The sequence below is a fragment of the Prionailurus bengalensis genome, chromosome A2, assembly GCF_016509475.1.
Source record: "Prionailurus bengalensis isolate Pbe53 chromosome A2, Fcat_Pben_1.1_paternal_pri, whole genome shotgun sequence".
In the NCBI taxonomy this organism is placed as follows: Eukaryota; Metazoa; Chordata; class Mammalia; order Carnivora; family Felidae; genus Prionailurus; species Prionailurus bengalensis.
This window is the reverse complement of record NC_057348.1, coordinates 30291047-30313593: the sequence shown is the minus strand read 5'-3', so window position 1 is coordinate 30313593 and position 22547 is coordinate 30291047. Positions and strand designations below refer to the sequence as shown.

The window sequence follows — 22547 nt, the reverse complement described above, 5'->3', positions numbered from 1 at the left end:
ACTGTGACTTTTAGGTCTGGGGATTCTTTGAAGAAACCAATCTTTTTTTTCCAACTCTCTTTTCAGAGAAGTACCTCATTCCACACTACCTGCTCTCTTCCGCTTCTCTCCTTCCTTGTCCGTGATTGGCTCAGCCACTTTTTGACATTACCTCTGCAAAAGTGGCTGTGACACCAATTTCAAAGCATGCTGGGATTGTTAATTCAGACAACCCAACATCCTCTGGCTGCATGTATCAGGTTTTCTTTCATGAACATAGTCCACCGTAGGTTGAGACATTGCAGCTTTGGAGATGCTACTACCAAACAACTTTCTTTTATGAGGTTCTGATCCTATGCTCAGAAAAGAAATCTTACGTTTTTACATTTGAGCCACAGCTTAGTCCCCTGAGAATTTGGGAATGAAGTTATAGTGATATCGCTGGAGACTATGTTTATGAAGAAATACCTCAAGAGCCTTAGATACTAAAGTCTGAAATCCTTAGTATCTTGGAGCCTTAAATCAATGAAATTCTGTTTCCCTTTACTCATGATGTTTTTGGTCATTGTACTCTTGCCAACAATTCTAAAGAGACGTGTAAAATCATGGTCACAATCTCTCTCGTGACTCACGGCATGCTGAATGGTTAATCCAGTAGATCTCCAATTTTGAAACTCCTTTTTTCTTTTATCCCGTGTTTATCCCAAAATACTCTGTGGCTATTTTCCTTTGAGCTAATGTAACGTATTCCTCTAACCTATGACCTTTAACCTCTTTACCTCTGACCTAAGCCTCTTGCATGCCCAAATCCTCTTTTATAGGGAAAAAGAGAGAAATGTATGAGCATCCTGTCTTCTGCTTGGCCTCCCAAGTGATGGATTTAACCATTCGTGAGTACCTACCGCCTCCTCGCCATGCTGTCTTCACTCTTTCCGTTTTCATTATTTCAAGAAAATCCAGATCCAAACCAACTCACTCTCCTTGCTTCAAGTTTTTTAGCATTGGCTTGTCTGTTGATTCTGTCTGTGAAACCCAGTGTGAGAAGTTCAGTCACTTTTTATCAGCCTCAAACAGGTTAGACAATTAAGCCATTTGTTTGTGATAAACTCAGATTTGTCCGTAAGTTTTTCAGTTATTCTCTGTCTGTGACCTGAATGCATTTTTACTTTGCTTGTGTGTAACCCCAATTTGTAAAGTGCTTGTCACTGGTACACAATCAAAAGGTAGCCGCTAGGCCGGGAACAATGCGTTAGGTGTCAGAAAAGGGATAGCTGAGGCAAAATCATGCCTTCCTTTCCATGTTGAAGATGTGAAACTATTACGGGTATAAGATCACACAAGGTGGTCCATCCTGTGTAAAAATTAGATCTTGTATGCCTCCTGTCTGTTCTCTCTCAAGCTGGGAAGCTTTTCCTTATTCTCTCGGGAGATTTTGACTTGTCCCTGTCCTCTAAGCTCTGGCTAGAACATTTGACTTAATTGTCACTTGGAGAGTTCGTGTATGTTTCATAGCTTGATTTCACATTAAACTTAATTTTACTAATTTTCTATTTGTGCAGCATTTTCCACCTCTGTGAAGGAGCCTTTTTTTGCTGGCCCCCACACTTCGGGGCGGTGGGAACCCAAGGGCAACCTTTTCCTTCCAATATCATGTATCACACACAAGTGGGGGGCATTTTGGTCCATTTGCTCATTAATCCTGCATATGTGTTCTTGTTTCTCTCTCTCTTCTCTCCTTGTTGTGCTCTCTCTTTCAAATAGAGAATCAAAAGGATGCAGGTGAACCAACTGTATATGCATTATAAACTGTCAGGACTGTGGAGTTATTATTGAGTTTCTGTTTTTGTTTTTGTTTTTTAAGAGCTCCTTAACGTATGAACTCCCAAAGACCGATGTGGAGTTGCGATGATACTTAAGGAGTTAATTTGTGCTGTCTAACTATATCTCTTGCATATTAGATGTTGACCTCTGTAGAGCAGAGTTTCCGTAAAGGCATAAGCTTTGAAGGAACAGAACTCTGGTTAGCTGCGGAGCTCCATTTCATCTTCGGTTTCAGGATTTCAGTGATTTGGCCTCACGTGCTTAAAAAAATACGTTACTGAACCAAACTACTCTTCCTCTTTGTTTTTCATTTCTTTTTTCTGTTCCCTTCCCTATTGAGAAGTTTGTGTTCTTTGATGAATGTTTATCAGCCAAGACGGAGAGGAGTTGTGTCCGTGTTGTTCTTGTATGTATCGTGTGGTGAGACAGGATGCGTGCAGAGGGTGGCTGAGTGGGGGTTGTTGCTGGAAGGGTCGTGGGAGGACAGGTCTTAGCAAGTTCTCTGGCTTTGGAGATTTTCGTCTTGTTCGGTCCCCAAACATCTGAGCGTATTTTGAGGAAAGCTTTAACTTAAGACTTTTTAATAAATAAAGCTCATCTCTTTTTTTATATTTATTTATTTTATATTTGATCATTGTTCTTAAGTCGAAAAAATCCTCAAAAGGTAATGATCATGCAATCAACGCTAAACATATTTCGTTGAATCTAAGTTGATTGGATCTCAGATCAACTCAGAAAGCGGTTTTGTGCACGTGCCAAGCCCCGCGCTGGCAATAGGTCTTTGAAGATTCACAAACCTGTGTTCAAGACACATGAGCCTTTCTCTCCCTGAAAGAGAAAGTATTCATCCATTCATTCATTCATTCATTCATTCATTCATTCATCCATTCATTCCACAAGTGCTTAGTGGGAGCCTACCATATGCTAGGTACAGTTGTGAAAGCCAGGGCCTAGTAAACAAGAGGGACGTAGCTGCTAACCTTACGGAGCATATGTGCAAATGGGCGTATAAGTGGAAATTACAAACTCAGTACACAGCAACACCGAGTAACAGAGTGACGTGCAAGAGAGCATTATCAGAAAACCATGGAAGTTCTCACGAGGGTGGTGAGCTTGAATACATCCTGAAAACTCAAGTAGAATCGGTGAAAGGAAGCCGGCATTGGCAAGTGGACAGGCAGCCTAGATAGAGGGAATAATATGTGCAAATGCGTGAAACCGTACAGCTAATGAAAATAGCTAATCCTTAAAAAAGTAGCTAATCCTTATTCCATGTGTATTATGTGCCAGGTATGACCATAAGTGCTTTTTTATGTATTCATTCATTTAATCTTCAAAACCCCCTTATGAAGGAGATCCTACTACCATTCCCATTTTGGAGATGAGCAATCTGAAACACAGGTTAGATAACACACCTGTTGTCACCTGTCAGTGATAGAGCCAGAATCTGAGGCCAGACGTCACACTCTTAAATGTTGTGTAATTCAGTGTGATTGCTAAGCAAGGTGAAATCATAGCAGTAATGGGTGAAAGTTGCATTGTAGTCAGGAGGCACCATCTTAGTAATAGAGTTCAGACTGTATCTCATGGTCCATAGGTTCCTAACCTAGAATCTATGCCAATGTTTATATGCATATGGGTTTTTCAAGGGACAAGATCCACAGCTCTCACTTCCAAAGGTGAAAGCTTTTTAAGCAAGGGGGGCAGCTTGGCAATTTGAACTCCGTAAAAATCATACTGCCCATACAGTGATGGGCAGAAAGGACTGGGTAGCAGCAAGAGAATAAAACGAGACCTAAAAAGAGTTAAGGTCTTGGGGCACCTGGGTGGCTCAGTCGGTTAAGCGGCCGACTTCGGTTCAGGTCATGATCTCGCGGTCCGTGAGTTCGAGCCCCGTGTCGGGCTCTGTGCTGACAGCTCAGAGCCTGGAGCCTGTTTCAGATTCTGTGTCTCCCTCTCTCTCTGACCCTCCCTCGTTCATGCTCTGTCTCTCTCTGTCTCAAAAATAAATAAACTTAAAAAAAAATAAAAATAAAAATAAGAAGAGTTAAGGTCAAAGCAGAGATGGGTTTGAAGCTTGGTATGTCCAAGGCCTCTTCTAGGCAAAACAGACCTAAATCACAATCATCGCTGTAATTGTTTCCTTCCTGATCTTTAAATCTTTTTTCTTATCCTTCCCCTCCCTCTTCAGGCTCCCGAGAGGGAAAAAGCACAAACACGCAGATTTGCAAAGCCAACCAACAGAGGTGGCTGGGCACAGCTGGCGTCACCTATGTAAACTGGGGTGGACAGGTACAGAGTCCTTCAGTCAGGCTGTGCCTCAGTAGGCTACAGGACTCTGCACATGGCATTTCGGTGGGCTTATGCTTTCTGTCTGGTGGCATTATTAGAAATTAAATGTGCTATTTAATTACAGTATCTTAAAAAAAAAAACATGTAAAAGGCTGCTACTCTATAAAAGAAAAGCTGTGACTCCTGCAAATGAATTCTATCATTTTAAATACATTTCGTTTAAACCGTCACACATTCTGAACCCAGCAAGCTCTGAGAAAGTCTACACTACTATTGGTGTTTTGCCTCAGTTCTTGGCTAAATACTTGCATAATTTTCTGAGCATCATAAGGATTCTACTGGAACTCGAAATAAAACAATTTTTCCTGCAAATATGCCAAGGATTTATAAAATTAGATAGATAGATGATAGATAGATAATTCAGTCTGTCCCTTAGTCCTATAAATAAGGCTTTATTATTACCCCTTTTATGGATTCAGAGACGATAAGTGACGTTCTCTAGCAGGAATTGAACTCAGATCTTTCTAAATTCAAACAGCATCCCTTTTTGTTTTTTCTACCATGCAGCCCTTTCAACTGGGACAATCTCCATTCATTCAATGGCCAAGTTCAAAAGTATCTACAACTTTTGATCCAGGAAGACCACAAAACACACACAAACAAACAAAAAACAAGAGGACCCCTTTCTGGGATTAGATCATTGCCCACTTCCTTTCATTGGGAAGTCTTCCTGAGGGCAGTTGAGATGCCCTAAGATTGCCAAAGAAATGAGGACTTGTTTTTGTCTGCAACTGACAGAAACCTGCTAGAGCAGGCCAAATGCATCCAAAGGATTGCCAAGCAGATTCTGTAGGGTTGAGATTCTGTATCTTTTCCTATCTCCAGTCAAACTTCCTATAGGTCCAAGGTCCTGTACATATTCAGGAGCCCCCACCCCACCCCTGGGCTGTTTTATCTGTCAGCCAAGAGATAATGGCCCCACCCACAATCCATTAAGTGGCCTGAGTTTTTTTTTTAAGTTTATTTATTTATTTTGAGAGGGAGACAGAGACAGAGAGAGCAGGGGAGGGGCAGAGAGAGAGGGAGAGAGAAAATCCCAAGCAGGCCCCACGCCGCCAGCACAGACCCTGATGTGGGGCTCAAACTCACAAATGGTGAGTCATGACCTGAGCTAAAAGCAAGAGTTGATTGCTTAACGGGCTGAGCCACTTGAAGTGCTCCTAGTGGCCCGAGTTTTCAACATGACAGCTGATGCTGTCCAGCATTCTTTTATGTACATCTTTTATGTACAGCTCCAAAAAAAACACTACTTCAGAACCAGCCTGAGCACTCAGGATTTGTTACACCAAAAAGTTAAATCACAATTTTGGTTCCTATGGGTTTTTTAATCTCTTTAGGCTTCATTTTTATTTTCTTTAAAAAAATGTTTTAATGTTTATTCATTTTTGAGAGAAAGAGAGAGAGAGAGTGAAGAGGGGAGGAGCAGAGAGAGAGGGAGACAGAATCAGAAGCAGGCTCCAGGCTCTGAGCTGTTAGCACAGAGCCTGATGTGGAGCTTGAACTTACAAGCTGCGAGATCATGATCTGAGCGGAAGTCGGACGCTCAACCGACTGAACCACCCAGGCGCCCCTCAGTTTTATTTTCTACAAAAGAGGCTGATGATGGTTCCTCCCCCCCAGAGGGCTGTTGGAAAGATCAAAACACATATCCTAAATAAAGCATTTAGCACACTTCCTGGCACATAGTAAATATTCATTATATATATTAGCTGTCATTCTTTGTGTATTTTATTTAAAAGGAAACTTCTAAATCCAAATGTGTAGTGTAGACACATTATTTGATTTCAGAAATGGGATATAAAACAGTGCTTCTCAAACTTCAGTATTCCCTGAAGATCTTGTTGAAACGCAGATTCCGACTTGGTAGGTCTCTGGTGGGACCTGGAAATCTGCATTTCGAACAAGCTCCTACTTGATGCTGAAGCTGCTGATCAGGGTATTGTGATTGGGATGTCAATGGAATCTAGGGGGCAGCTGATTTATCATAAATGTCAAAATATCCTTTTATCATAAATGTCAAAATAAAACATTGCAGTATAGCTCTACATACATTTGTTAACTACTCACTAAGTTCCAGGAGCTCTGCCAGGCACCCGAGCAATGAGCAAAAGCAGTCATGGTCCCTAGCTGGAAGCCTATGATAAGGTAGAGAACACAGGCATATAACAAGTAATTCCATTCTGCTGACTATGGTAAAGGGAAACGTAAGGCACTGTTGCAGGAATGCAGCACACGGAGATTTTACCTAAGCCAGGGTCTTTGATGCATTCCCAGGAAGAGATGTCCAGGAAGTCAAGGGCTGGTTTCCCAGGAAGAACTGTCTGGAGTATTCCCTGTCTTTGTTGAAGTGTTTACTTCTGTTGATCATCTTTTCAGATGCCCAACATCCTGCCCCAGTGAGCTTGTGATCATGTACATAAAGGCTTATTTGGGGACTGCATGAATATTTAATAGTACTATTGAATCAGGGTTCTTGCTATAGTAAGTGACACACACACACACACACACACACGCACACACACACACCCAACAAAAGTAAAAAACTCAAAAAGCTTGAGTCAGAAAAGGGAATTCTTGCCCCACATAGCTAAGAAATGCCTGGACTCAGGAATAAAAAAATTTAATGCGTTTTGATCTCTCCAACTGCTGACAGACTTCTTCAATGTGAGTGGGAGTCACAATAGAAGGGGTTGAGACCAGCGTGGTTATAGATAGCACCAGTTTTTTTTATCCTAGTGAATGACCCTAGAGGAAAAAGAATTTGCCTTTCCAGGCAATTGTCTGACATTCCAGAGAAGGGCCTCATTGGCCCAGCTTGAGTGACATGTTCATCTCTCAGCCAGTCCTATTGCCCAGGATGGTGTGGGGTGCTGTGGTTGGCCTGGCTTGGGTCACATGACTTCCTTTGTAGGACATTACTGGACATGCCCGCCAGAACCATGTCGAGTAAAGGGGCAGTTCTCCTGAGGAAGTTTACTGTACATAACAGAGTAACAGATGTCTACTACTGTGTCTATCCAGAATTCAGTTCATTTTTCTTAGGTGCAACTGTCCAGTCTTAAGGACAAAGCCTGATTTGGGGTACAAAGATACCAAGTTGGAGAAGAAACATATTATAATAGCATTATTTCTTCTTTATTGATACAACGTAATTTAGGTAAAAATTACGTTAAATTATCTTAAATCATTTTTAATTGCATCAGGACATCTGAAGTTGTTCTCCGGTTTGGAAGTTTCAGTTATGATGCTTACTATTCAGCAATTCAGTTTAGTATATTTGTTAAGTAACCAGAGGCTTTTGGTAAGAGATAGCGTTACTGTATAGTTTATATGCATTTGCAACTACAGAATCTTTGTTCTTCCATGAAAGCGCTGCATTGGGCAGAATCCACTGAAGATTTCCTTCCAGCAATATTTGAGGACCTGCCCTGGGTTAGGCACTGCTTTAGCCCCTAGAAATACAGAATTCAATGGGATAGGGAGAGACTTATGTTGAATATAATTTGCCATTTTTAAGGGCCGTGTGTGCTCAGTAGAGGTACCAATAAAGGAGGTGGACCTTTGTTATGAAGGCAGGCACTCTCTTTGTTATGACACATGAAAGTATAACTCTTGTTATGAAGGAATCTCATAAAGGCTTCTGAGCAGGAGTAGGACAGGCTCAGATACATGCTTTATGAGGTCACTCTGGCTGCCGCATGGACAATGAACTTCAGAGGAGGAGAGGTACTGAAGGCAGGCTGGCAGTCTTTGGCGACAGTTGAGGTAGAGAGGATGAGGTGAATTGCATGCCGATCCCCTTGGCAAGAGTGTGGGCACATGACGTTATACAGTGGGAGATAAAATCAGGAGATACTTTGGAGGTAGAATGGACTGGCCACGCCATCCTGTCCTTACAAGGGAGAGGCAAAATGGCTACACTGAAAAGAGTAGAGGAAATGATGCATGATTCACCCACCTCTTTACCACCATGTACTTCAAGCTGTGCTAGCGGCGAAATCTTCTGAAAGGGAGTGATGAAGATGTAAGACATGAAACGTATTTAATGGATAGCGTCACTGAAGAAATCATGTGGACTTGTGAACGTGCGTTCAACGTATGGTCTATGGAGCGATCATTTTAGAGAGGCAGGGTCCTGTGGAAAGCAGGACACGTCTATCTGCTTATTCTGTTCCTACACTAGCTCTGGTCTCCCCAGCTCCCAAATCATAGCAAACTGCTACCCGCTAGTTATTTCCAGTGATAGCATAATACTACCACTGGCACCTGCACCAACACATCAATAGGCTGGAACTTGGTAGCAAGTAGGTTTCCATCAACCATATCCATCTCTCATTTGATATTTCAGGGACTGGCAATGCATTCACTGGAAGCAGAAATGGTCAGGTTATTTAAGGGCTAATTGGAGCGTCTCTCTCTCCTGGATGCTTCTCTTCCTTGGCTTAGCTGAGCATGTGGAGGAATTGTCTTTTTGTTTTTCTGCAGTCACATTTAACTCTCTCTCTGGAAGCCAAGCAGATTTAATTGTGTAAACATGAGCAATGGTAATTGGGTAAATGAAGTTGGAAACCAAGGTATGATGTTTTTGTTTTGCTCTGTGAGGAAAAAAAAAATAGGGAGCTTGTTTTTCTCTGGTGGCAAACCTCACTGTCAGAATTCTGGACAGGCACTTGGCAAGAGGGAATCCCTTTACGAATCCTCATCAAGACCCACTGAGCTGAAATGTGTCTCTGCTCCCTCGGGGGTTATGGATCAGCCCAGGGACATTTCATTGTTTTATAAACCACCAGGTCAGGTATTTCTCTACATAGGTTCAGCTACCTGGGGGAAAAGAGTAAGCAGTTACACACTCAGGTAACACACACTCATCGAAAGGGCCATGAGGGTGTGTTACCAGCAACGTACCTGACTTTCAGCACAGCTGGAGGTAGAAAACCAGATTTTAACAAAACTTTAAAATACGGAGTGGTTTTTCTTTTTCCTAAAGCAAGGATCCACAGTGGCCTTCCTTTAAATAGCTTTAATTCAAAACAGATTTTTTCCAAATCTGTTTACGCACAGTCTTTTCCAAACAAAAGGTTTAAATAAGAGGAGAGACTGATAAATAATTTTTTTTTAGTCCTGCCTTCAAAACATCGAGGTGGTCCCACGATCAAAAGACCTCATCAACTTCTGCTTTTAATAGATGGTTTCACCAGAATATTCTTATTTATCCTTATTTCTCATGTTTTTTATTAATGTTGCTAGCATTACATTTCCTATAAGCCTGAAATAAAATTCATTTTCCCAGTTGAAAATTTAAGCAAACCCAGAAGCGCACTTGGCAATGGAGTATGTCCCCCTCACCGTGCAGATTGCTTTATAAATGAGGAACTATTAAAAAGGAGCAGGTCTAAGGTTAATGAGACACTCATTAAAGAGAGAGAATTGTAAAGCTGACAGTGCTCTGTGCCTGTATTGAAGGAGAGGCTATTGTTATAGGATGCTTGCTGTGCTGATATTGTAAACCACATGACAGATGGGTCAAGTGCTGATTACAGTATTCTAACATTTGGAATAGCAAGTAACATATTTGATAAGCTGGCAAGTTTTTATATATGATTCAACCCACAATATAAAAGCCACGAGAATTCCAAACTGAAAATAATTAAATGAGCTGGAAACAATCAGATACCACACATTTCCGTCCCCCCCCCCCCCAAAAAAATGACAGATTTTGACATGTTGAAATTCCACAAAGGGAGCAAGAATATTCCCTACCTCACTGGAACTAATAATGGCCCTTCATCTGCTTTTGTAGAGCAATTCATTCCTGCCTCCTCACAGTGTCGGAGATAACAATCAACATTTGTAGGCACCTTAGGCTTTACAGAGATCTGTCCAGCATTGTTTCATTTGCTCTTAGCATCATCCCTGCGAGGTACATAAGAAAGATATTAACATTCGCAGTCTGCAGCTGAGGAAACTGAAGCACAGGGAGGTTTAAGTAGAAGGTGTAAGGTTGCCTAAGAAGGTTAGGAAGCATGTTGAAGGGGAGAAGCCAGATCTTCCAGCTGTGAACCCGTAAGTCTGATCGTTGGAAAAAGGAAGCAGCTGTTAACACAGAGGCGTACTTCATTGAACAAAAGTGTATCTTCTCTCTGCCAATGATGCTGCCACCATCATTCATGTGTATCCGTCTGGATAAGGGCATCCAGTATTTGCATTCAGCCTCTGAGTGTCTCGGTAGGGTGGTGCTGGTGACGCTGGTAAGAGTCCCGTCCCTTGTCGCACAATGTCACGCCTCTGTAACGTTGCAGTGACTCCTAGAAAGGAGCAGCTCTCCATTTGTGTTTTATCACATTTGCTTGTTTGGTTGTTCTTTTCAGAGTTTGTCATCTTACTTGTCACCTTTGTAAAAAGTCACTTTGTCTCTTTACTTTTTTTACTGTCTCTCCTCACCTACCTGAGCAGCCCCCCCAGCGCCTCCTGGGCCTCCTCCACCCTCCCAAACGCAGACCAGCATGCTATCTCAGAGGCTCAAAGGCATGCCTAGGCCAAAACCAAGTACTGTAAACTTCTACCGTTATTGTACTCAGCAGCTTTCTAGCTTAGTTTGCTTTTCCGTTCATTTTTCTTCTGGAAATTTTGTTTCGGTTTGGAACACTGAGCTGCGTGCGGCTCCGGCTCTCGAGTGTGACACTGTAGGTTTTGAGACAGTCGAAAGAGAGCATTTATATCCAAATGTCCACATTTTTTTTTTTGTCTCTAGCTATGTCTGACATATGCAACATTTTCAAACCTCAATGTCAGCACAAAATAACATTGTTGCATAACATTTTGCATGACGATTTTTTTTTATATGTTATGAGCTTCAATTCTGTTGTATGAAATGTTTACTAAGTATATTGTAGTTCTAGTTGCCTTTCCTCAGTGCTCCAGCAGGTACACGATTGGGAGATAGGAATGTTGCAATACATTTCAAGACAGCGGAAGTGACAAAAAAAAAAAAGTCACGTTTAAGCACAAATTTCTCCTTGACCTCTGCTGGGGGAGGGGGGAGGGAGGACATGCTACAGGATTTTGCACAATATTTTCTTTAAAGACAACATCTTAGACAAGTTGTTTCCAGTACAATTTTTGCCATTTAGCTAGTCAGTTAGCTACACAAATGAAGAGGAAAATAGTATCTTGTCTCAGCAAAGTGGCTTGATCTACAGATAATGGAATTGCAGCTAATTAATAGTAAATGAAAATCTGCTCCATGGGTTAATTGGAAGATCAAGCATCCTAGATTAAAGGATCCTTAACCTGCTTATGTTAATGGTTGCCTGTTAAAGTAAAATTGCAAAAGGTTTTATTAAACATACTGTTTGTATATATACATCAGGCATACACATATCTGTGTACATGTGCACACACTTATAGAATGGCTGCATGCACATATACACTTTATGTGTATCTATCAATATATATTGTAGTCAATCTAAGAGTACTGCATATTAAAACAAATCTTCAGGTGGTCCTAGCTTAAGCATCTTGGATTTCTCCAGACATGAAAATCATTCACAGTTTTTTAAATAAAAGTACATACAGATGTTGGTAGGAATTATTTCATGTCTATATCATGTGTCACGCACAGTTAGAATTCCCCCTAGATTTGGTGAGTATTCCACCCAAAAGGACAATGTTCTTTATTCTTAAAGCTAGAGATTTCAAAGATGTGCCCCAAGTGGGATTTCCTGCAGATTTGTATTAATGTGCAGGCTTGTCTGGTTACTAGAAAATGTCTGTAAGTGTGTGATGTGTGTATGTGGGTGTATGTGTCGAATGGGTAATAAGCATAGGATGAGGAATTTGCAAATTGATGTGTAAATGTGAATATCAACTAATAAAAAATAGTAGCTTATGCATATTTACTATCAAAATGCAAATACCTCATTCTACACATATTACTCAAACATATATACACAGTATGTTTGTAGAAATGCCTGAAAGTCTCCTGATGAAATTATGATAGCCCATTTATGAAATTATAAACGGGCCTGGTGCCCCCAAAGCACAGAAATCAACCTTGTCACTCTTTATCTCTCCATACAGTCATTGCTCTGGACCAGGCGATGAGCTATCAACCCTAAACTCTTCACATGTCCTCACCCTGAGTGTCAGATATTCCCTGCCTGATCTGCACACTTATGTCCCCTGCTACCCCCTCATGCCCTAACCCTACCCAGCCATTTCCACCTGTGTGCGGTACAAACCATGGAGTGTCCCGTTGGCCTGAATCCAGAAAGTCCACTTTCTCTCCAGTCGTGGGACTTTGTTGGACTGAAACTCCCAGGACCTCGACAGTCTTCCCCAACCCCATCTACCATTCTTCATTCCCATTGGCTGAAATACTCTTTATACAGTGGCTCACTGAATTTGTTTTTCATTATTAAATCCCACATTACTACTCGTCTGATGTTCATTGCCTGTCTGACAAACGTACAATGGAAAATGAGACGGCGGCCCTTTGAAATTTCTTTTGTAAATTCGCAGTCACCTATTTGTTTAAACCTCATCTCCGCGCCCCGCGCCCCCCGCCCCCCGCCCCCCTCCCCCCGGCCAAACAACAGCATAAACAACAAGAAAACCTTCCTGTGAAGTTTTAAGTAATTTTCTCTAGTTAGAAAAATCCTGACGCCAAAATATATCTGCTTTAGAGGAGGGGATAAAAACAAGTTCTGGCAGTCTTTTTGTGCACATATATAACCTGGCTGTGGAATCACACTAACGGGTCTTACTGCCATTTCACCCCGTGTGCTCCCAGCGTCTCCGAGGCTTCAGAGTTCGAAGGTTTAAACATGAAATAGAGGATCCCCTGTGGGTTCAGACTGGTTGACTTCAAGCAATTTCATTGGCTAGGAACATCTTTACATTTTAAATAAAAAGATTTCCCCCAGGAAAAAAAAGTTTCTCATTTTTGGTAACATAATGACATCACCAAACATTCCTGCATCCGCTCTTGGAAAGACTCACCCTGAACCAGGGTTCCCTTTGGTCGTGGGTCAGATCAAAACACAATGCTTTCAACATAATAAAAACTAACAACACAGAACCAGTTTTGAGTACATTATTGCCACCACCGCCCCCACCCCCCAAATAAAATTTCAGTCCTACCAACCGGTGGCACAGACTACCATCCCTTCCTCCAGTCCTCTACCCCCAACGCCCTTTTAATGATTCTATCCTGTCTTCTACCTAATAGCTCAGGAATGTCCGTTAGCTTTCAGTTTCCTCCCTGGACAACTTCAAACAGCCAGACGTTTGATTCTGTTTGTTCCAAATGAACATTCCAATACCTGTTAAACATGCAGACCTGTAATGAAAAACAAAGCTGAAGTACCAAACGTTCAGGGACAAATCCAGGAAACAAATGTCACAGCAGTCAGGGATCAGAGTCCTGCCTCAGGTAGCGCGAACACAGTCTAGAGAGTGATATAAGATAGTGCATTTATGCTGTCTTTAAAGAACGTGTGTACAAAATGTCACTCAATTGGAAATGGGCTGTCATAAACTTAATATAGCCTTACTATGAAAATTTGCAGCTGGAGCACTGCTTTTTCTTAATATGTATTATAATGAGGATGGTGTTAATAACAAAATGGCTTTATGGTCTGCTCACTACTAATTACGTGGCACTGAACATTTGCATGAACCTTTAGAGAAAAAAAAATTGGTGATGATTTGAAATGTCTTATCCACTAGTTCTAATGGCCGCAAAACTAGCCCGAAGCTCTCACTGAATTTTAACACCAATTCTTGTACTACAGAAAATGTAGGCCGATTAATCACTCCTGCCAAAAAGCTCGAAGACACAATCCGTCTTGCTGAACTAGTCATTGAGGTTCTCCAACAGAATGAGGAGCACCACGCGGAGGTGAGCGGGCCGGGCGGGAAGTTGTTTCTCTGGGTGTCCCTTAGCGGGAAAGTGCAGACCCCATCCTCCCAGCAATTCAAACCAACGAGATGCCTTAACACACATGTTCTTTTAACTGGCCTTGCAAAGAGAAGGCGAGTGGACGTTTTGCAAGGAGACGCCCTTGGAAGGTCGTTTAAAACAAACAAAAAGTGGCTACATGTTATACATTTCAGCTTTAAGTTTTCAGATGTTTCTAACAACAAGCAAAAGAGGTGAGTGTATTTTAAAGATAACATGTATTCCAGCAGCACAAGGTTATCGTCGGGAACACACACGATACTTTTTGGTCTTTTGTGGTTGTTGTTGTCGCCACCACTGTTGTTTTTATTTATTTTATTTGGTGTGTGGATCGCAGGCCATGTTTTTGAATTTATCTCTGTAACTTACTCCGCTCGCACGAGAGCCTTCACGGGTTAATCTCGGATGACCTAGGTTGCTAAATGCAGTGACGGAAGCAAATTATTCTGTGTTGTTCAACTTGTCGATTCTCCAACATACATCTGAATAAATACAGTGTACTTTTTCTTTTTCTTTTACGAACCACTGTCAAAACGATCGTTTTGATAATAACTGTAAACTAAGGGATTTCAAGGCTAACTAAATCCCAAAACTGCAAGGACTTCAACAACCCAACCCTTCCAAAAGAAAAAAGATCCCAAGATGCCATTATGGTCAAACTATTTTGTCACTTCCTGTTTCAGAAACCGAGATTTAAAATTGCTCTTAAAATAACCTTTTTGAAAATTGCACTAATTTTCGCTCTTCCTCTCCATTCAGTTCTGCAGCAAGAGGGGAACCAAGGCACTCCATAAAAGCAATTTCTCAAGCACTTAAAATGATCATTCCCATGATACAGGAAAATTGACAGTATAGTTACATAATATATAATACACCATAAATCCAATCGTCCCGACTAATGCCTGATTGCATATTTAAATTTCCTCCCTGTTTTTCTACTGTTCCACTCAATCATGGCTGATCGTGGCAGGGAAAAGAGGTATGTGACTAAGCCGAATGAGCCAGCCACCTGCTGTCATAGTCTGTGCATGCCCTTCCAAGTATCATGTCTTCTACTGGGATTTTTCCTGGGTGCTCCTGCTTCCTAACACTGACCCGAGGAATGTAACGGCAACTTCCAGTGGACTGCTTGTGAAATGGCCCTCCACGGCAGGGTAAATGTGGGGGTTCTCTTGTGCGTGCATGAAGCGAGTGATATACTTAACAACAAGTGCAGTTACATCCCGACACGCGCCTCCTACCTGCCTGGATCCTGTCCTTAGCCTGTCTTAGTTTCCTACGTCCGTCTGTACTTACCTTTACCACAGCAGTTGAGTACCGAATGTAGTAACCAGTAGCTAGCCAGAGTGATACTAATCTTCCTCTACAACTGTCTGTATGTGAATCATATATACAGTATTTATATATAGAGAGAGTGTCAAAGAATCATGATTCCCCCCAAAACCCTCCTAAGAACGGGGTGAAGACCCTTTGAGGCGAGTGTAACTAACTCCTACAAGCGGTGCACAGCCAGGAATGAGAAGAGGGGCCAAATCAACCCCCTGCAAACCTGGAAACTAGGACCTACCTCCAGACATATAAAATTAAGTTGGGCTAGGATAATTTTTTTTTTTCGACTCCATCCTAGAGGACATCCTTTTCAGATTGGGGGCCTTGGGGGTTTAAGTGACGGTAAGTACGTTCTTTCTGGGTGTCCACCGAATCATTTCCAGAGCTCCGCAGGGGTTCTGGCCTGCCCTCCCCTGATTTGGATGTTGAGGCTTTTCCCATGATGCCAAACCAAATCTACACATTTCTAATGACCTGGATACGAAGAGGATGGCTTTCCTCAGTCACAGCTGTGCTGCTGTCCTTTTAACTAAAAGAAGAACAAAAGTGACAGACATGCTTCATTTGTAATCACGTGATACTCTCAGGCCGCTACAGGCTAAGGAAGGATGGATATTTTCCTAAATTACTCAAAAGAGGTACCAAAGGGAAGCTGATATTACAAAGAAGACGTTTTTGTTTGTTTTGCTTTTCCAGACAAGCACTTTTCTCAGTAAGCGCTAATCATCATCTTAAACTGCCCTAATAACCATCATCATAAAAATATTTTAATCTTATGCATTGAAAAGGCATTCGGGGTAAGTATATAGGGTAGGAGTAAATCCAATTCTGTTTCCATTAGAAGTTAGACTGAAAACTTCAGCACACTTTGGAATTGGGAGACTTGATTCGATTTTAGAGAAATGTACAGGATCATTTCCTGAATTAGTAATTTCACCCAATCACAGAATTTCATGAATGGATCAAAAGTTACCTATCTGCTAAGCACTGAGGCAACCTACCTCAGTGCTTTTTGGGAGAACAAAACATAAGGCAGTCTTGACCTTCAAACAATACAGTGCATAGTGGCCAGGAGCTCGGGTTCTGTGTCAGAGAAGCTTGAGTTTGAATTCCAGCTTTACCTGCCCCTTGCTTTATGATCTCAACCGGGTTACGTAACCTCTCTTATCCTGTAAATGAGAGAGAATAATAGAATCTACCTCAGATGGTCATTTGGGGATGGAAGTCCGCATGAAGTAAAGTGTCTGGCGTGATGCCTGGCACGTAGTAAGTCCTCAGCAAAGCTTGGCTGTTGCATTTTTGGGGACGAATTGCTAAGGAAGCCAAATATATTGAGTATGTGATCATGAAAAAGGACAAAACCTATGTGGAAAGTGTCAAGTGACAGGTACAGACAGAATATGTGGAAAGAAGAAGGGGCTCTTTTCAAGGTGGAAGCATCCAGAAAGGCACCGTTTGTTCGGAGCGTTCACTTACAGATTGCAATCACCTGGAAAGCCCTTAAAACTTACTGATGCCAGGGTGTCACCCCAGCTCGAGGAGTCAGAATCTCACGGGGAGGAGCTGAGTATTAGTAATTTGTAAAATTGCCCATCTGATTTCAAAGTAGAGCTGGGTCGAGAGCCCCCTGGACTACAGCTAACGAAGTAGAATTTGCTCTGATATGTTTAAGATGAGGTTTGGCTGCCAAAAAGAATGAAGTATGAAGATTTTTTTTTTCTACTGACCAGTCCTCCTTGCATCTTCTCTGATCGCTCAGATACACTCAAGAAAATCACTAAACCCTAAGCATGGATCTCGGCCGTGGAGCCATGGCGTCTTGTGGCTCTACACAAACGAATGTGACAAGTAGACTTGCCTCCCTCACCAAAAAAAACCCAACAATCGTTAGAATCATTTTTAATTCCAGTACAAAGTAATTAAATACCCCAAGAGAAAACATTCTCATCAGCTGGAACTATGTCACACATACACGCATGCACAATACGGTGGTAGTTGTCACATTTATTTCTTAATCTCAGCTTAATTCTGCTCTGAGAGCTGAAGTTATTCCCACATGCACGCACACACATACACACGAATAATGCCTTCACGTATCATTGCTCTCCCTTTCCAATCTCTCTCTATGTATACGTATGTATATGTATATATGTATTGTGGTACACGGAGGGGTACATATATACATGTAGTTTGTGTACAAAATAGACAATGTGTTCAGTGTGGTGGACTGTATTCCTAAAGCATACATCTTTGCCTTTAAATAATGAAATGAGCGGGTAAGTATTTAGAAGCCAAAGCACAACTCCTTATTATCTTTGGAAAAGATCTCCAAAGGCTTCGGATGCCCACAGACTTTGAGTTCAGTCGTGTACCAAAGTAGCATTCACCTGTATGAACAAGCGTGAGATAAATATAGTTGTTAGGTCTTGTTTTGGTGGTTTTTTTTAAATTTTCAAGCTTGCCTTGCCCAACCCAGTCACATGGATTCTGTTCATTTGATTGAAATTATGATAATGGGTTTTGGTTGTGACTGCCCTTGCCAGAATCTTTCCTCCAGAACCTCCTGATGTGGTTCTGGAAGAATTACCTTGGGTGGACAGAAATAGATTTGGTCTTCGTTTCTCCTACAGCTATTATATTTAAATGATCTTCACTTTAGAATCCAAAGTTTCTCTGCCAGACTTCAATAGTGATCATATCATGGTAGTCATTGTTCTTTGTAGGGTTACCTATCTATATACCTATTCGTGCAACACCTATAGATAATTGCTCAATTTTATGAAATTCCAATGAGGGACTAGGCTCTCTATAGATAGAAGTGGGTGCTTATTTGGGCCTCTGGTTTGCAACGTTTGAATAAAACTAGTAAGAACCAGGTGTGAAGTTGGGCTAAGAAATTTGGAATTTCAGACATTTAGGATTGGTTTTTTGTTCTTTTTTTTTCTCTCTCTCTTTCTTTTTCTCCACACCCCGCCCCCCCCCCCGCCCCCATCATCCTAGAGCAAAATCATATCTGAGTAAGCAACTCAAGTCTTCCCAGTAACTGTTTACTTGGACTCACCCTGAAGCTATAAAGTTCATAAAATAACTAATGAGGAAGTCCCAGCCAACATTTGGCGTGTCTTTGTGAAGTTTGCAAATCTCCTGCATCAGGATTAATGAGAGTCATCCCGCCATCTAGGGGTGGGGGTGGGAGTGGGACTCCAGCAAGTTCCAATATTTTCAAGGTCTCTGCCCAAAACACAGGTGGCTGGGAGAGCTCCGGGGGTGGGGCGGAGGATTTCTTCCTCTGCCGGATTTAGCCAGGTAGTCAGTGTGGAGCCAGCCCCACACCCCAGGGCCCTCGTGTCCAGGCAGGAAAACCACAATAAAACCTCATCGATTCAGACACAAATACTTGCGGCAATTCAACTGCAGATGTGGCTCTTTTCATTTTTCTGAAGTGGAATGTTTGACATGATCTCAACTTTCCCTGGAAATTCTAACGGCTCTTCTCACAAGTTTTATCCCAGGACCTCTGAAGTTAAAGCTTCTATCTCTTTGACTTCACTTTAAGCATCAGTGGGTCTATGGTTATTAGAAGTTTAAAAAAAACCTCTACATTTATGAGACACTTATATGGCAACCAGTGAATGCCTTTGACTTTCGTGCCCAAGTACTGACTGCATTTGAAAGCAGTAAAATGATATCTCTTTTTAGAAAACCCCATAATGTAGGCTTTTTTGCTGACAGGCGAGCATCTCTCTTCTCTCCTTACTCTGAGTCGGTGAGGTTTTACTGTAAGTTAAAATGGAAACAGCAGGTGTCAATTTCCAGCCACGCTGACCTTGCAGAATGGTCCATGACTTGATTTTTTCCATTTAATTTGCAAACCAGCCACATGTTGATAAAGGAGAAGTAAGTAAAATGAAATCTCATGAAAGAAGAGAGGTGGACCCCTATTCTGCCTCCTAGTGGCTGTTAGAATATCCCCAAATAACTAATGAATCACAGAAGAGCTTGGCCATTGAACAAACTCTTTTCATTTATGGAATTATTTCCATAATCATCTTTCATGTTTCCAAACGCCTTCCCATCTTTTTTTTTGGTGAATGCTCCGGAAAGTGTTTCCAATGTAAATACTTTACGGCATCGGGTTGGGGGCTGGGGGACAAGATGGGCAGCCAATTTGCTTTTGTTTCTCTGCTCTCTTTGAAATCAGGAAAAAAAGGGGGGGGGGCTGTTGACACCGCCACTCATTCTGCATGCTCCCTGCCAGAAATGATTAGTCAACATGCATGCATGCCTTTGAATGGCATTCACATCTGGCCTCGTCCGATGCGAATGTTGTCCCTGAGACCCTGCACAATGATTTCCAAGGACCCACGTGCATGAAAATGAGTTACTTCACTGATATTTTTTGGTTTTCAATGTACACATATGTCCGACCCCCGGAAAAGTAAGTCCTGATCTTACTGAGTGCTTCCTAGCGTAAGCCTGATCTTCCCTACAGGCAGGATGCAAAACCAGAGGCTCCCTGCTGAAAGAGATTTTGACTCAAAAGTTTGGTGACAATTGCAACAATGGTTTCCTTTGCCTTGGTATGAAATAGGAGCGACATTACCGATGCACAGAGAAATAATGAGTTGCTGAGCTTGTATGAGACCGTAGACATTTAAGCCCAGATGTATAGATGTAAGTGAATAATAATTGCAAATTTTCAAGTTAGACCAGCAGAAAACCCATAAACACAGTGAAGAAACTCCCAAATTCGAATACCCTAGAGCAAGAGCTAGCCAACGGCAGTGACAAAGAGCATGACTCAAAACGTACTGGATTATTGTAAATTGAACAGAAGTTCCACGTCTGCCATTCCTCCGGCTGCGTCCTCTGACCAGCAGATCAGAATACGTTTGAAGGCAGGCCTGGAATTATGAAAAGCATTGCCTCGGGACACGTAAAAGCCCACTTGTCTGAAAAATGCTGTTCTTTTTACAATAAAGTCACCAAACCCTGCTGATGCACCATTAATCTTGACCAGTGAGGACTTGACTTCCCATCTTCGGTGGGAGAGAAAAGCTCATCGCCTCTCCGTCTGTTGTTTTTCTGCCAAATTTCAAAGGCCTTTGCGTGGTGGTCAGACTTGATGGTGGAGCATGCGGAGACGTTCCTGTCACTCTTTGCAGTGGATATGGATGCGGCGTTAGAGGTGCAGCCCCCAGACACATGGGACAGTTTTCCACTGTTTCAGCTGCTGAATGATTTTCTCCGTACTGACTGTACGTATCGTCTTCGACTGGTTGACTTTCCTAAGTAGTGTGCAGATAAATAGATCAATAATAGGTAAATAAACAGATCACTGAGATGTCTCCTCTGTCCCAGGCAGACTACAGGCTCGTGAACCCCCTTCGTAGTTTTCTTATGACTTTAAAAACAACGCAAGCTTACAGCTGATGGCCATTCTCGTTCTTCCAACAAATGTCCTGTTACAGGAAAGCCCTCTCTTCCCTAGGCAGGAGAACTCAAGAGCTGTGTGATAAGCGGGACCCATGCCTGTGTGTTTTATTTGCTTTTGAACAAGCTAATTAACTTAACCTCTTCACATTTTGAAATTTTTATTGAAAGATGTTTTCTAGATGAAAAACAATTTCCAGCTAAATAACACCCCAAGCGTTTCAGTACCTTACAGCAACACATAGCCATAAAATAAACCTTCCTTCCAAGAAGTGATGAAGGAGGGGAGGGGGACAGAATGCTCTTTCTTTCTGGGCATGTCACGGGAGAGAGGGGAGTGGGTGCAAGGAAAACCTGAAAAACAGTTGTCGATTATTGTTTTCACTGTGTTTTTAGAGTTAATTAAAAAAAAATTTTTTTTTAATGTTTATTTATTTTTGAAGGAGAGAGAAACAGAGTGTGAGTGGGGGAGGGGCAGAGAGAGAGGGAGACACAGAATCGGAAGCAGGCTCCCGGCTCTGAGCTGTCAGCACAGAGCCAGACGCGGGGCTCGAACCCACGAACTGTGAGATCATGACCTGAGCCGAAGTCGGACGCTCAACCGACTGAGCCACCCAGGCGCCCCTCACTGTGTTTTTAAAGGAGCGTGATTGCTTTCCCTTTTTAGAAGAACAAAACAAATGGGTAAAATGTTTTTGAATTCCATTTTCCTCCCACACAGATTGAATCATGAGCTTCAGTGCCATTCATATACTTTTATTACCTCCCCCCTGCTTCTTTTTCGCCTCCCCCAGAAACGGTATATTTAATATAGAAGACAATCCCTTCTGTATGTACATTGTATGCTGATAAGCCAACTGTGAGTTCTTACCAAGCTTTTGCTTATCTGTTCTAGATAATTTGTGCAATGGAAAATTTCACAAACACCTGCAAGACCTGTTTGCCCCACTTGTGGTTAGATATGTGGATTTGATGGAGTCCTCAATTGCACAATCCATTCACAGGGGCTTTGAGCGGGAGTCATGGGAACCAGTCAAGTAAGGAAGCCTCTTTTGATATCATCGGAGTTTGGGTGCAAATGGCTGGACAGTCATACAGAAATGGATTAACGGTGTCACAGTTTTTATCGTTAGCAAGGACGGAGAGCAAACACTGTACATGTTTCTAACTGTGATGCTCACCCACAAGTGGGGGAGGGAGAAGGAGGTTGAGAAATGCTTTATGAAGTGAAATCTTTGTTTTATTGCACAAGATAAACAAGAAATAAGGGATAGAAACCTGGCTGTGATGTTAGTACTGTGTAGCTGACTCCAGTGGTGATACCCCTAGGAATTAACGTTTCCCACAGTGTGTTCCATAGGGGTCTAGCCAAGCAAACTCTTTCTATTAAAGGCCAGGTAGTGAATATTTAGGCTTTCCAAGGTGCATAATCTCTGTCACAACTCCTCGGCTCTACCCTTGTAGTGAAAAACCAAAACCAGACAAAAAGGCAAATGAACGAGTGTGTGGCTGTGTTCCCATAAAACTTTATTTTCAAAACCAGGAAACTGTCGTGTAGGCTACAGTTTGCCATTTCCTGGTCTAGGCCTTGGAGACGCACTTTGAGAGAAGACTTCTCTGTGGCCAGATATGTTTAGGAAAGTCTATCTACCCCACTCGTCCACCCCACACC

The 22547-nt window shown here is 42.0% G+C and overlaps 1 protein-coding gene across 28 annotated transcripts in view; it reads left to right on the top strand.

Moving 5' to 3' along the window:
- Window positions 1–22547, top strand: part of CADPS (calcium dependent secretion activator) — a 476275-nt gene that overhangs the window by 359501 nt on the left and 94227 nt on the right. For 6 of the 28 annotated variants that reach the window (XM_043587832.1, XM_043587824.1, XM_043587822.1 and 3 more), the window contains 7 exons: window positions 801–869; window positions 1741–1758; window positions 13947–14053; window positions 15084–15092; window positions 19319–19339; window positions 20544–20700; window positions 21771–21912. In XM_043587832.1, coding sequence (XP_043443767.1) covers window positions 801–869; window positions 1741–1758; window positions 13947–14053; window positions 15084–15092; window positions 19319–19339; window positions 20544–20700; window positions 21771–21912 — 523 coding nt within the window. Of the gene's footprint in view, window positions 1–800; window positions 870–1740; window positions 1759–2747; window positions 2769–13946; window positions 14054–15083; window positions 15093–19318; window positions 19340–20543; window positions 20701–21770; window positions 21913–22547 lie in introns of all 28 variants that reach the window. The other 22 variants (XM_043587844.1, XM_043587847.1, XM_043587850.1 and 19 more) reach the window with 12 other exon arrangements.